Raw genomic sequence first — 14,542 nt, forward strand, 5'->3', positions numbered from 1 at the left:
GATGGCATTGGGAAAACAAAAACAGCACACTGACATTGATTCAGTTACGGAACTGAAAATATTATTTTTCATTTGAGTCCTTTAAGTAGATTAATTAGAAGAGAGACTGCTGAGCCTCAGATTGCTAGGTCAAAATACATAACAAAAATATGAAAACATAAAGAAAGATGAAGGAAGATGCTAATATTACGAAGAAATTCAAAAGGAGAACAAAAAACACATGCACAAGGTAAAGAAGGCTGGGAGAAGATAATGAAATATAAAATAGGAGAGAATATATGATTTAATAGACTTGATTATAAATTTATTGAAAGGACTCATCAAGTTCTAGTCAAGATTAAGCAAAGCTAGTTCTTCTATAGGACCTCTGTGTGCCAGCCATTATTCTAAGTGTTCTCTCTATACATAAATACACACACATACACACACACACACACACATATTTAAACATCACAACAACTCTATAAAGCAGGTACTCATTATCCCCACTTTACAGGTGAAAATCTGAGTCATGGTTAAATTAATTTTCCCAAGTTATACAGCTAATCTGTGACCAAGCTTTTCAACATGAAAGAAGAATGCTTGTTGGTGTCCAGAGATTCAGTTTAAATACCATCCATGCACCATATCGGAAGGAAATATTTCAGCAAGGCTTCTAATCAGAAGGAAAAATAAAGAATTTGAAATATAGAGGAGAAGTAGTGGTGAATAATAAACCTAAGGATATTAAGTTCAACCTAAGTATTTAATGACAAAATGACTAGAAATGTGTTTTATGTGCCAAAGAATCTTTGACATAGAAGAGACACACAGCAAAGGGGAAAAAAAGCCCTGATAATTGTTTGGTGCTAAAATTACTAAGAGTTGAAGGAGGGGGGAAAAATGAGTGACTTAAAAGTTTCTAAAGGTATCAACTTAGTAGAGGGAGCAGTAAGGGTATAGGTCATATTGGTTTCTTGTTTTCATAAAATAAATGGACAAAAATATTTGATTTTAAATGGGACAAAAGAAATTAATTACTAACAGAACGAAAATGTTCCAAGAACAATTAACAAGATAAAAAAAAAAGACTAAATGCTAAATTGTAAATATCAACAAAAACCATAAAAGAAAGGAAACAATCCAGTAAAACAGAAGAATATCAATGAGAAAGAAAAAATCTGGTTCTGCTTCTTCTACCTCAACCTGTTAATATCTAGGTATATTTGAGATCAAGCCAGATGGAGAAAATCTTTAATCATATAGCCATTTATTTACAGGGCTTTAAAAGTACACAAAGTGGGTTCATGTTGATTGTCTCATTTCATTCTTGAAGTAGCCACCTGAGGTAGGTATTGTTTTTTTCCCTGCTTTAGATAAGTATCTTAACTAGGGTCACACAGTGATCTAGTGATAGAACTGACACTGGGTTTAGTTTATTTCATTCAATGAAACATTGTTAAAAATATGTAATTTTCCAGGCACTGTCCTAGGCAGTTATGAGTTGGAAACACGGAAATGAGAAATGAACAAAATGCCACTCCTGCCTTCCTCTCTCTAGACACTCCCCCTTCCAAGATTGGAGTACAGAGTTCTGCTGGACTTGAACAGGGCAGTGTGCCAGAGTGGCTTCACGTTGCGTCACACTTATAATACAATAGGTCACACCCTCATAAACGTCCATCCTGGTGTCTGTGAGTGTGATTCCAGATGACCATTCACACCCCAGAGCTACATCTGTAATCATACAATGGCCACCGGTTTGTTCACAGGTTTTGAGTATTTAATAAATGTGCCCTGCCTGCCCCCCCGCCCCCTGCCCACAATATACTCTAAACATATGGGGCAAAGTCTTTGCAGAATTAATCCAAAAATGATTCCACCAGAACTGAAACATGACTGCCATCTCTTTGACAGTGTTATTTCTCTTTCTAAAAGATGTGATAGCTTCAGATTCTGCAGAATAGGAAGGGGAAGAAGTTAAATAATGCTTTACTCCACTCAGCCACATTATTGCCATTACGATCCTGAGACTGGCTGCCAGAAAGCTGTCTCCATCTCATCTTTTTCATCCCCTTTTCAATGATCAGATAGACAGGCTGGTGTAGACCAGAGCAGAGTTCAAGGAAGCATTCACAGGGGCATTGCCAACCATTTCCTCCCCCTCTTCCCTCAGACAATGACCTAGAGTGCTCCTCACTGCCATTGGCTTTCCCCGCTGCCTGTCTCTGCCCTATATACCCAAATCGTAACCTGTATACAAAGTTGGTACCTGCCAGGCAAGTATTAATGAAATTGTTATAGCCAAAGTTGGAGGACCAGGGGAATGCAGAGGGTTTAATGATGCCTTACAAGTGCATTTTTACCTGGAATAATAATATCCCTCTACAAAGCAAAAGTTACCTGCATTTTCAGGAAAGTGATAATTAATTTACACAAAAGAAAGTACGGCATTGGTTGAGCCGGACTGCCTTAAGATACATTTGAGAAAATGTGATCAGATGTATCACACTGAGTGCTTGTGATGCTGTCTTTACATGAGTCCATGAGCTCAAGCTAGCCGGGACTGGTCCTTCCTCACCACGAAGGAATTTATCCAGGTTAACTGGACATATTGCTAACTTTTTAATGAAAGCCCCGCATATTATCAGACAAAGAATTGTTGAAACTGAGGAATGGAGAATATTTGGAATATTCTTCCATTTTTTTTTCTTTTGGGGTAGGAATATGAATACAGCTTTTTTTTCTCTTTTTTTTTTTAATTGAAGTAGAGTTGATTTACAATGTTGTGTTAGTTTCTGCTGCAAAGTGACTCAGTTATACATATATATATTCTTTTTCATATTCTTTTCCATTATAGTTTACCACAGGATATTGAATATAGTTCCCTGTGCTATACAGTAGGACCATGTTGTTTATCCATCCTATATATAATAGTTTGCATCTGCTAATCCCAAACTCCCAATCCTTCCCTCCCCAATCTCTCACCGCTTTGGCAACCACAAGTCTGTACTCTGTGTCATGAATACAACTTCTTGAACAAAGTTAGAGCTACCCCAAGTTTAAAGAAGCTTAGGAGTTTGTTTTATATGTCCCCCATTGACATTTCAAAGTATTTATATTTTAAATAACTTAGGTACCACTTTAAGCCAGTTTTCTTTCCTTTTGTCTTTAAAGGATACAAGATTATCTAATGAACACCTTATTGTACTCATCAGACAAGTAGTTATTTGCTCTTTGTGTCTTTCTTATCTGAGTGTACAATCCAGTGAGGGCAGGTCTGTCTATTAGTCCCCAGATACATCCTTGAGGCTCAGTACAGTCCTTGGAACATAGTAGATATACTCATAAATAAATAAAGGACTGTTGACTGTTTTGTTGACTGAGTGGCTTGATAGCTGTTGGTAAAATAGTACTCATAATTGCAGAAATTACCCATTTTCTAGGATAAAATTTCCAGTTCTTTAATGATAATTTAACAATTTTAGTTATTTGTTTTCATTTGTCAGTTAGTTACTTTGACTTATACTGATAGTTATTTTCAAATTACTGTTCCTGAATCCATTCAAAATAATTAAATTTTGAGTTGTGGAAAGAGCATTTTGTAGGAATTTAAAGTTACTCTCTAACACGTAGTTTCAAAATAACTGAAGTCATTGTGTACTTTGTTCTTTTTAAAATATCTTAATAATCTTAAGTAACAAATTCTTTACATAACAATATAATTCTACATAGAGGCATAAAAACTTATTTGGCATTCCTTCCAACTATCTGATTCATTCTATGAAAAAATATTTGGGGGAAAGGGAGAAGATTCTTCATAATATTTAAAACAGGACATATGTTTGCCTATTATAAACTGAACACTTAGAATTATTGTTAAGAATCAGTAAAGTTACTCCATTTTTTAATTGCTGTATTTTTTGTTCTCTCTAACAATTAGCTAGAGTCTTCCTATTTTCATTAGATTAATTTCAATTTGGAAATACTTGATCAGATGATATTTTATTGACCAGTAATGACTCGTGATTCTCCTTTAAATGTTTTATGTTCAGTGACATTAACAGGAAATTCACATAACATTCTGACTTCACTTAGGGAAATGGTGAAAGTGAAAGCCTTCAAAAAAATTCCGAATAGCATCTATTTAACATGTCTGATATTTTCCAGATGGAAAAAACAAACTGCATCATATGACATCAGAATTGATCACAGAATTATTCTCTTAACATTAGTGAGGTAAAATAATCTTAAAATGATCATCGAAGAATAATACACTAAGTTCCTCTAAGTATGAAGAAAATTTGGCATACTGAGGCTGTGTGTTATGTATTTGAATGTGTCACCAGTCAGTGTGATTTCTGATGTAGAGAACTATTAATGCTTCAGACTGTCGCCAAACATGATATGAAGAACCACTTACTCAGACACCTGATCTTTAGAATGCAGCATCGTTTGTAACAATTTTAACGCTAAGTACACTTTGATGAGACAGCATTTAATAAAATGCTCATTAATTTCATCATTAGCAAGGGTATGCTAAGAAGTAAGCCAGTTTCTTATGTCACGCCCAATTAGCATCCCATGCTAGTAATCCCATTAGTATTGTTGAATTCACTAATGGAAAAACTAATGGGCATGCTACCAGGGCACATTAATTGGGCACGACACCAGTTCTGCTTTTAATTATTAAACTACAATAATGAAATGTGTGTTTGTAAAATATTAAAATGTTGAAATAGGGTTGAGGAAAATAAAAGAATATGTAGAGGAAAGAGTTAGAAGGAAAGTCAGCCTACAAAGATTCGAGGACTTACCAAAATGGTCATCTTTCTAGCTGATCGAGTTGCCTGTAAAAGTTGGGATATTGTCCACGTGAGAAGCAATCCACTCCTACTCATGGGAAATTAAAAGCTCTTTTTTGGTAATATGAAATTCTGTATGTCATACATGTTGTCATGCTCTGTATGAGGCCTGACAGGAGCCAATTAAATGCATAGAATGGACATGGTATACTGCTGAAGCTATTTTAGGGAAATATAAACAGAAATGTTTTACTGAAGACGGTGTGATTAACGTTGCAATTTTTGTGACATAAATCTTCACCATATTACATCAGATAATTATCAGTTTTATCTTTTTTGAAAAACAGTATACCAAGATTATTAGAATTTGGTGAAACATTCCAAGTAATTTAAAAATATATTCTGTAATATTTTACCAAATCTTATTTTTAGCTTTTAAAAAATTTTTATTGATTGAAGTTAAGTATTGCTAAAGAGATCTACTTTATTAAGAAAGAAAGAAAAAAATTGTTTTCATTTAGAAGGTTTAGAGTAATTTTCTGGTTGTTTTTTCTTTAACCATAGTAGTAGTAAATGATGTTGGTGACAAAGTTGAAATATCGTTTACTTAATCTTAAGTGTTCACTAACATTAAAAGAGTACCATTGTGCTAACCAGAATATACATAGTTCTAAAGTGTTAAGATGATATGTTTCTCTTCTACTTTTCTTTGTTTTCTTATCCTCACCTCCTTTTAGCTAATATCTGTTCTTAATATCTGCCATTTCCTAGTCTTATCCCCTTAGGAACTCATTTTTAACTATACTATTACCATAGGCAAAATTATAAATGCTAGAATTTAGACTACAAAGCATTGAGTATTAAGTTTAACCGCTATACTTATGTTCAAGGCATTAGCAACTGATTAATTTTTAATGTGAATCTTTTTCCTTCTTGCTATACGTAGTGTAGTGAAGGTAAAAGAAAATAACTTGCCAGACATTTCCTTATCTTTAGAACAATATTATTTGATTAGTATTTTATTAGTTTTAAATTCTTCTCTTTTTTATATTTCTGCCCCCAAATTTAAAATATTAGAATAGAAAATTCATTACCTTTCTGATGAGTATAGTTACTCAAAATCCAAGGGTACTTGTAAGAGATTTTTATTCCAAAGAGAAGTTCTCTTCAGATTTGAGCACTGAGGTGACACAGAAGTACATCAGAGAAAAGCCAGAAGAATGTATCAACTTTAATTTTGAGTTCTGTTTGAAACATGTGCATGCTTGCATCTGGAGCATGTTGAAATTTTCCAATTGGTTTTTAACAAATATACAAATATATATGTATGTGTATGTAACATGTATACTCAACTTATTGATTGTTTTCCCTCATTCATTCCCTTAAGGGGTCTGCAGTAGAAGTTACCACAACTAATGATGATGGTAAACAATATAATGATGGCAAATGGCATGAGATAATCGCAATTAGGCATCAGGATTTCGGCCAAATCACACTTGATGGGCAATATACAGGTAAGATCTTCTTTGACATATATAAAGGGCTCTACTGATGTGCTGATGTTACCGTACTCTTCTGTTGTTTATATTTGTTCATCTCTTCTTTCACCTTTATCTCCACTCAACTTCATCTAAATTGCTGTTGAGTTTGCCTTTGGGTGCTCCTAAAATGATGAAGTCTTGGCAACTATCTTCTCATCTATGCAGGGTTTCAGTAAAGCAAAAATAAGAGTAAAGCCATCAATAGCAATTTTGTATCTTTTTCAGGTCTTTACAATTAGCAAGGGCTTTTACTTTCCTTTTACTTATGTTTTACTTATGTTCTCTCCTTATGTTCCTCTATTATGACCTCGGTTATTATATGCATTTTAGAGATGAGGAAACTAAGGCTCCAAAAGGTAAACAACTTCTTCCAATTAAGACAGTTGGTAGGCAGCGTTCTGGGACATGTATTTTTTCTTTGCAATTCTAAGTTTATTTTTCTTTCTATCCTTCCCTGTCTACCATCCCCATGTAATTGTAAAAGTTACAGTACCTATACGATGATGCAGGCTTTTATTAATTCATTCAGAAAATATGAAATTTTAATGAGCACCTACTACTGCTCTAGGAACTCTGGAAACAAGGAGGAAAATTTACACTTTAGGTGGGAGAGGAGCAGGAAACAGAATAAATAAATATTGAACAAATATCAGGTAGTGGTACATTCTGAGAATGTATAAAACAGGATAAGAGGAAAAGGTGTGTGTGTGTGTGTGTGTGTGTGTGTGTGTGTGTGTGTGTGTATTGGGGAAGGGATGTTTTGATTTTATAAAAGACTGTTAGAGAAGGCCTCTCCGATAAGCTGACATATGAGCATAGACCTAAAGGGGATAAAAGGGCAAACCAGGCAAATGTCTAGGAGAATGTTTCAAGTCAAGTGAACAGTAGGTCCCAGGGCCCTGAGGTGGGAGCATACGATATGTGCCATGTCAAGGACCAACAAGGAAGCCGATGTGGGAAAGAGAGGTTGAAGGGGTTAGTGTTACAATGTGAAATCAGAGAGGCCACTGGGGCTGTATTACACAGGGCTTTGTGAGCTTTTACTTGAAAAGAGGGAAGCCATTGGAGAATTTTGAGAGAGGGGTAACATGACATGACTTCTTTCTTTAAAAGGAACACTCTGGGGCTTCCCTGGTGGCGCAGTGGTTGAGAATCTGCCTGCTAATGCGGGGGACGCGGGTTCGGGCCCTGGTCTGGGAGGATCCCGCGTGCCGCGGAGCGGCTGGGCCCGTGAGCCACAATTGCTGAGCCTGCGCGTCTGGAGCCTGTGCTCCGCAACGGGAGGGGCCGTGACAGTGAGAGGCCCGCGCACCGTGATGAAGAGTGGCCCCCGCTTGCCACAACTAGAGAAAGCCCTAGCACAGAAACGAAGACCCAACATAGCAATCAATCAATCAATCAATTAATCAATAAAAAAAAAATAAATCTTTAAAAAAAAAAAAAAAAAAAAGGAACACTCTGGCTGCTCTTTTGGGGATAAGTTTTAAGGAGAACAAGGATGGAAGTGTTGACCTAAAACAAATAGATTGCCGTACGTTTTTCCAGCAAAGATGGGTTTATTTGGGTTCAGTAGAAGGCTGCAATTCGGGGCCTGCAACCATGGTGAGCCACTTGTAAGTCCCCGCACAGCAACGGAAGGAGAATGCTTTTATGGAGGGCAAAAGGAAGTTGGGAGGGCTGTAGTAAACAAACAGTCCATGGCTTTTCATTGGCTGAGTGCTTGCCAGGAAAGAGGAGGAGTCTTTCTTCTTCCTGTTGGGCTCTGCTGTCACCACAGGGCATGAGAGCTCCTTCTGGTCTCCCAAATCTATTTAATTGAGGTTTCTGTTTATTAAATTTTTATATGTCCTCCTTTTGATCATGATCTTTCTCTCAGAGCATCACTGATCAAGAGTCAGCTTTTCTAGTTTCAATGGCTTTTTGTCCCTCAATGCCAGGAAGGACCTCTCCTGTGTGTGGGGTCTCATATCAGAAGGGAATGCACAGATTGGAAACCTACTGAGGTCATATTCGAGTAACAAGGGAAGGTAGAAGGGAGAACTCTCAGACACTTTCTGTCTAAATTCCATATGTTATCAAGATCATAGACATTGGAGATCATCTGAAGCATTATGACATTGTCAAAGGTTTGGCAATAAACTTCCTAAAGACCTGGTCCAAATATCTTCAGAAAGCTGCCTCATCAGGTGTTGTCTACTTCAGTTCTGGGAAATATTTACTTTCAGGTCACCAGACTTTTTGAGGTCCCTTCAGAATTTGGTGCTTTCTTTAGGCGTGTCACGTGAGTCCAAGAATCTATTCCTTGGACTTTGGCAGCAGAAAGGTTGGTTAGCAATACCTGATAGGGGCCTCTCCAATAAGGTTGAAGAAAGTTCTTCTGGAGGTGTCTTTTCCAGTAGATAAAGTCTTCAGGTTGCAAGGTGTGATGCTTAAGGTCTTCGTCTCCTGAGAATGCACTGTAAAAAGATTGCTCTACCAAAACATGGTTATTTTTAATAGGAGAAATTTGGCCCTTGTGTTATTGGAGTATCTCTCCTCTTTTCAGTTGTAGGTCAAAAAAAGCAGTAACCAAGTGTGTTGGGTGCCCTGTGACTGTTTCAATTGGTGAGAATTTTTGAGTTACAAAAAGTGTGGATCTGAGATTTAGAGGGACCAAGAGCAATGCTTTGGGCCAAGGTATTTGTATGACCTCTACGAATTTTGCCAGTTGAGTCTTAATAATGCCATTACTGTGATCGACTAAATCAGAGGATTGATGCCACAGACTTGTTGAAGTACCTGGCCAGTAAAACAGGTTCCTCAATCACTATGAAGTCTATCTGTATCAAAGTGTAGCCCTTGTTCTGATACCAGATGCCCTAAATATCAAACCTGGGTTTGGGCAAACTACAAGTTTTTCCTTGTCAATCTTATGTCCCTTTAAGGCTAAAAGCTTTAGAAAGTGGATGCTGTCTTCCTGTGAGTAGGCTTTAGAAGATCAAAGAAGCAAATCATTCACATATGCAACAAAGTAGACCTGTAGGGAACTTTATATCATCCAGGTCAACCTTCAGGATTTACAAGAAATAAGAAGGACTCTCAGTAAAACCCTGAGCATTACTGTCCAGGTGAATTGTTTTTCTTCCCAAGTAGAGGTAAAAAGGTGTTGGCTAGCTTCATCAAGTGGAATACTAAAGAATGCACTGCATAAATCAATTACAGTAAAGAATTTGCTTCCAGTGGGAATGGATGTTCGAACGTCTGAGGATTAGGAGCAACAGGGCGTCTAGGGATAACAATGTTGCTTATTGCTCAGAGGTCCTGGACAAACCTCTACCCTCAGCCTTTAGGTTTTCTCACAGGTAAAATAGCATCCTTACAGGAATTAGTACAGGCATAATGAGGTTTTGAGCCTTATAATCTTCTATTATAGGCTTTATGCCTTGAAGGGTTTCTTTACTTAAAGGGTATTGATTAATTCTGGGAAGAGGTTTTGAGGGATCTATTTGAATCTTGATGGGAAGGGGTGCTCTTTGAAGTTGCTAATATCAGTTGGAGATTTTGCCCATAAAGATGGTGGTGGCTGATTCAATAGGGACAAATGATCAGTGTTTCCAAAATCCACTCTAGAACTGTCAGAGACAGAACAAATAAAAGAGTCAAAGGGGTCATTTAATTTACCTGGTTGGTGATTTTGATGGCTACTGTCAAATTCTAGAATGATTTCCTCCTTTTGGAAGAAAGAATGTCCAGCATGATACTTCTCCAAGAAGTCTCAGCCTAATAAATGGGTAGGGGCAGAGGAACTAAGGAGAAAAATACATATGTCTCTCAAAGGGCCTAAAGGAAAGGGAATAGGTTCAGAGACAAGAACCTCTTGAGATTCGTTAGAGATCCCCACTATTTGAACTGTGTTAGTACTCGGAGGCAGAGGCTGCTTTTTAGTAATGGGATGGAGCACTGAGTGTGTGACTCTGGTGTCAGTTAGGACTGGAAGAGATTCAACCCCAATCTTGAGAAACATTTTTCTTTAAGCTGATTAAGATGGAGAATTGGGAAGAGCCCCTATAGTTCCTCAGAACCTGTCATTGAGTAGTTGGAGGATGTTGGAAAGGTTAGTCAGAGGGCTGAAGACACTGAAAGCACTTAAATTTGTAACAGTCTCTTTTCCAATATCCTGGCTATTTTCAATAATACCAGAAACTAGGAGGATTTTAGTTTCATTTAGGAACCTTCATTTGCTGTAGTTGAAGTTTAAGAATTTAGGCAGTCTTCCTTTTAGGTGATTCAGCTATAGTGTGAGAGAGCAGTTTTGCCAGATTAATCAAAACTAGATGGGACATAGTTTTCCATTCCATCCTGGTCCTTTTTATTAGAAAGGAAAGATCCCAGTTTGGCCCATTAATAAACATGGAATTAAAAGCTATCCAGGTGGAATCAACATCTGGAGGAAGACCAAAGTTTTGCATAAAAATAATCTGAATTCAATTGTAATCATAATGAACAGGTTCATCAGATTTTTGTGTGCAAGCCTGAATTTTGTTCCAGTTGACAGTCTTTGGAAAAACCCTAGGAATTGCTCAGTGAAGTCACCTAGTGATTGCTCAAGCCTAATCATATAATAAGTTAGAGGGCTGATCTCCTGGTTGTTATCCTAGAGACCTTTCAGGATTTTCCCAATTAGCAGTTCTGATCCAATGCTGGGTCTGGCCATCACCAACAAACATATGAATTAGCTAAGGTACGTCAGAGAAACCAAGTTGATAAGTTTGAATGACTACATTAAATTCCTCAGCAAATCTGTGACAATCTTCAGTTACTTTGGGTATATCTTTGACTGTGGATTGCAGTTCAGCCCCGGGAGCGGGGGCTTAATCCAGGGAATATAAGAAATTAAGGGTTTAGCTTCTGGAACCTCAGAAGGCTTAATTTTAAAGGGGCAGGTTCTGATAAGTTCAGAGGAAAAGGGAGTGGGGAGAGTTTCAGAGAAAAGGGGAAGTTTGGTGAGAGAATTATTAAGGGGGGGAAACTGAGGGTCTAGAGGAGGCATAGGCAGTAGAGAAGGAAAGGAGAAAGATGGTTTCAGATGAGTCTGGCCATGAGGAGCTGAGGAAGAGAGACAAGATGGTACCAGAGGTCAAGCCTGAGACAGAGAAGCCAAGGAAGAAAAGCCTGAGGCGTGGAGAGCCACTTTGTCTTTCTTTATCCACATATTTGACTCAGTTAATCTTAAAATCTCATTTTACTGAGAGGCAATTTTAGGCTCCTGATTACATTTGGAAACCTCAACATGCCAATCAAAATAGGCATACTATTCAGTTCTGGGAATTTCTGAGCTATTGTAGTCCAATTAACTTTGAGGATTCCAAAAATTCCCCATAATGGCCATTGCTATTCTAAATTGCCTTAGATCAGTTTGGTCCATTTAGTTGGAAATGCACATGAGGAAAGACCACACTTTTTAAACATAAAATTGTCCAGAGTCCCTGTCGGCGGGGGCTCCCTCAAAATATGGAGATAACTGAGATCTCGTTACTCAGAGGTTTGTCTCCAGAGTGAAAGAATAATTTTTAAACAGCTTACAGTTCAAATCAAACCGCTCACAACTCAAACAGCATGCAAATTAATACCAACCAATTCTAGGGAAACAGTTTGGTCCTGTAGAAACCAGGCCCAAGGCTTTTCAGTCATTTCCAAAGAACAACCCTAATTCCAAAGGAATGGGCTGAAGGCTGAAAAACCAGCACAGTTTCAGTGAAGCAGCCTCGTTCCTGAAGGAATGGGCTGATGACTTCTCAGCCAGTCTTGGTTGAAACAGTCTGATCTCAAAATTAGACTGAAGTTCCAAATGAGTACACAGGTACAAGACAAGGCCTTAACCAGACAAAACCTTTAAGTACAACTTGCATAAAGCCTGGAGAGCTTCAAATGCAAAGAGGGTGTGAGCTCAGATCCAGGAGAAAGATTTACCTTCAAATTCCAGGGTTGGTAAGGGCAGTGAGCACAGTGGGTAAGCAGTGAGCACAGTGGGCTTCTTTGTAGGTACCACACCTGTTTGTTCACCAGAACTGGAGCCTTCAGGGGTTTTCTCTGGTCCCCATAGGGTCCACCAAAATGTTGACCTAAAACAAATAGACTGTCAGATATTTCTCCAACAAAGATGGGTTTATTGGGGATCAGCAGAGAATCACAATTCAGGGTCTACAACCATGGCAAGCCAAGTGCAAGTCCCGCATGGCAAGGGAGGGAGAACACTTTTACAGAGGGTGAACAGGAAGCTGGGAGGACTGTAGTAAACGAAGTGTTCATGATTTTTCATTGGCTGAGTCCTTGCCAGGAAAGAAAAGTCTTTCTTCTTCCTGTTGGCTTTGCCTTCATTACAAGGTGTGAGAGCTCTACCTTCTGGTCTCCCAACTCTATTTAATTGAGGTTTCTGCTTATTAATTCATTACAGAAGCATGGAGAGCAGCGAATAGGCTTCTGCAATAATTCTAAAATAATCCAGATAAGAAATGATCATTTCTTGAACCAGGGAAGGAATTGTGGATATAATGAGAAATCTGGATGTATTGTAAATGTTAAAGAATTTGATTGAGGTAGAGCAGGGGTTGACAGAGTACCACCTGTGGGCCAAATCCAGCCCATGCCTGTTTTCATAAAGTTTTATTGGCAACAACTGCACCCATTGGTTAGGTATTGTCTATGGCTGCTGAGGCTGTATGGTCTACAAAGAGGAAAATACATACTACCTTGCTCTTTACAGAAGAGTTTTGGTAACCCCTAATGTAGAGCATGACTGCAATGTTTGGGGCCTTTAGACTGTAACTACCATAACTAAGGTGGGCAAGCTAGTGGGAGAAGCAGATTCAGAGAGAGATGTTCAGATTTCAGTTTGAACATGTTAAGTCTTAGGTACCTATGAGGCATCCAAGTGGAAATATCAAGGAGATTCCTGGATCTGAGTTCAGGGAAGAGTTCCAGACTAGAGATAAAAAATTGGGAGTTGTCAGCTAAAGATGGTATTTAAAGCCAAGGTCCCAGATATAAGTAGGGCTAATTAGAGTTGTTTGGGCTCTGGAAAAAAAAAAAAATCCCCTTTCTCCCCAAAAATGATGGAGTAAGATAGACATTTCAACAGATTTGCATTGTTATGCAACACAGGCAAGGACCCAGGCCCCTTCTGATCTTTGGCCCTGGGAGTTAGCACAGGTACCCAGCTCTCTCTTCATCCTTCTAGAGGGGATTAGGGTATCTGTGTAGGTGGAGAAAGAGGTCTGAGAACGGAGGAAGTCTGGGTCATTCCAGCATCAAGATGTTAGGGTGATGAGGAAGAACCAGTGAAGAAAAGTAGCCGATATGTAGAGAACCAAGAAAGAGTGGTGTCCAGAAGCCCAGGGAAGGGTTTAGTCATTCGTTAAATTAGTAGAAATAGATTATCCTGCTGAAGATGGAATTCTCATCTCCTTTTCCATCCATAGGCTCCTCGACTACCCTGAATGGTAGTACTGTTATTGGAGAGAACACAGGAGTGTTTGTGGGAGGGCTGCCGCAGGGTTATACCATCCTCAGGAAGGATTCTGGTGAGTTTGGGAAAGGTATAGAATTTATATGTTGTCACCACATTTTAGAATCAAGTTACATTATGTTAAATTATGGGTAATAGTATTATTTTCTATCTCATGCTGTATTTCCTACATCAGTATTTCAAAAATTTCCTTTAGGTCTCTTCTTTTCTAAAGGAACCATGTACTACTTGCATTTCAATTCTTAGTACCCAGTTCTTGATATGTAAAAGGAGCTCATTAAACTTTTGCTGAAATGAATTATACTAATTTCAGTCAAAGCTATGTTATTTAGGGATCAAAAACTTTCAATGGATTTTTTGAGAAAGATATATTTAAATCCTCAAGACTGGTTATAGTTACCTCCTTAGAAATACCTGTAGAGAAGAGAGGGCTTTCATTTGGCTACTGTAGGCTGGTGGAGAAGTCTCTTGAAAACATTCACACACACACACACACACACACACACACACACACACACACACACACGGATTGAAAGAAAGAGAGAAGAAAGTCTTTGTCCTAGTTCTTTACCCACCAAGCACAATTCTTGTCTCTGGTATATCCAGGCATCAGGAGGAGAGCATACCCCAATACCAAGTATCCCTCCGGTAGATGACATCTGTCCATTATAAATAAATAATTTGACATTGTGCATATAAATTGACCTTGTAAA

General features: G+C 38.1%; 1 protein-coding gene across 1 annotated transcript in view; it reads left to right on the top strand.

The window, feature by feature from the left end:
* The window catches only part of USH2A (usherin), an 800,956-nt gene that overhangs the window by 308,718 nt on the left and 477,696 nt on the right, over positions 1-14,542 (top strand). Inside the window, exons 21-23 of the mRNA XM_057531465.1 lie at positions 5,132-5,168; positions 6,172-6,298; positions 13,783-13,884. Coding sequence (XP_057387448.1) covers positions 5,132-5,168; positions 6,172-6,298; positions 13,783-13,884 — 266 coding nt within the window. The remainder of the gene's footprint in view (positions 1-5,131; positions 5,169-6,171; positions 6,299-13,782; positions 13,885-14,542) is intronic.

The sequence above is a fragment of the Balaenoptera acutorostrata genome, chromosome 1 (assembly GCF_949987535.1).
Source record: "Balaenoptera acutorostrata chromosome 1, mBalAcu1.1, whole genome shotgun sequence".
Lineage (NCBI taxonomy): Eukaryota > Metazoa > Chordata > Mammalia > Artiodactyla > Balaenopteridae > Balaenoptera > Balaenoptera acutorostrata.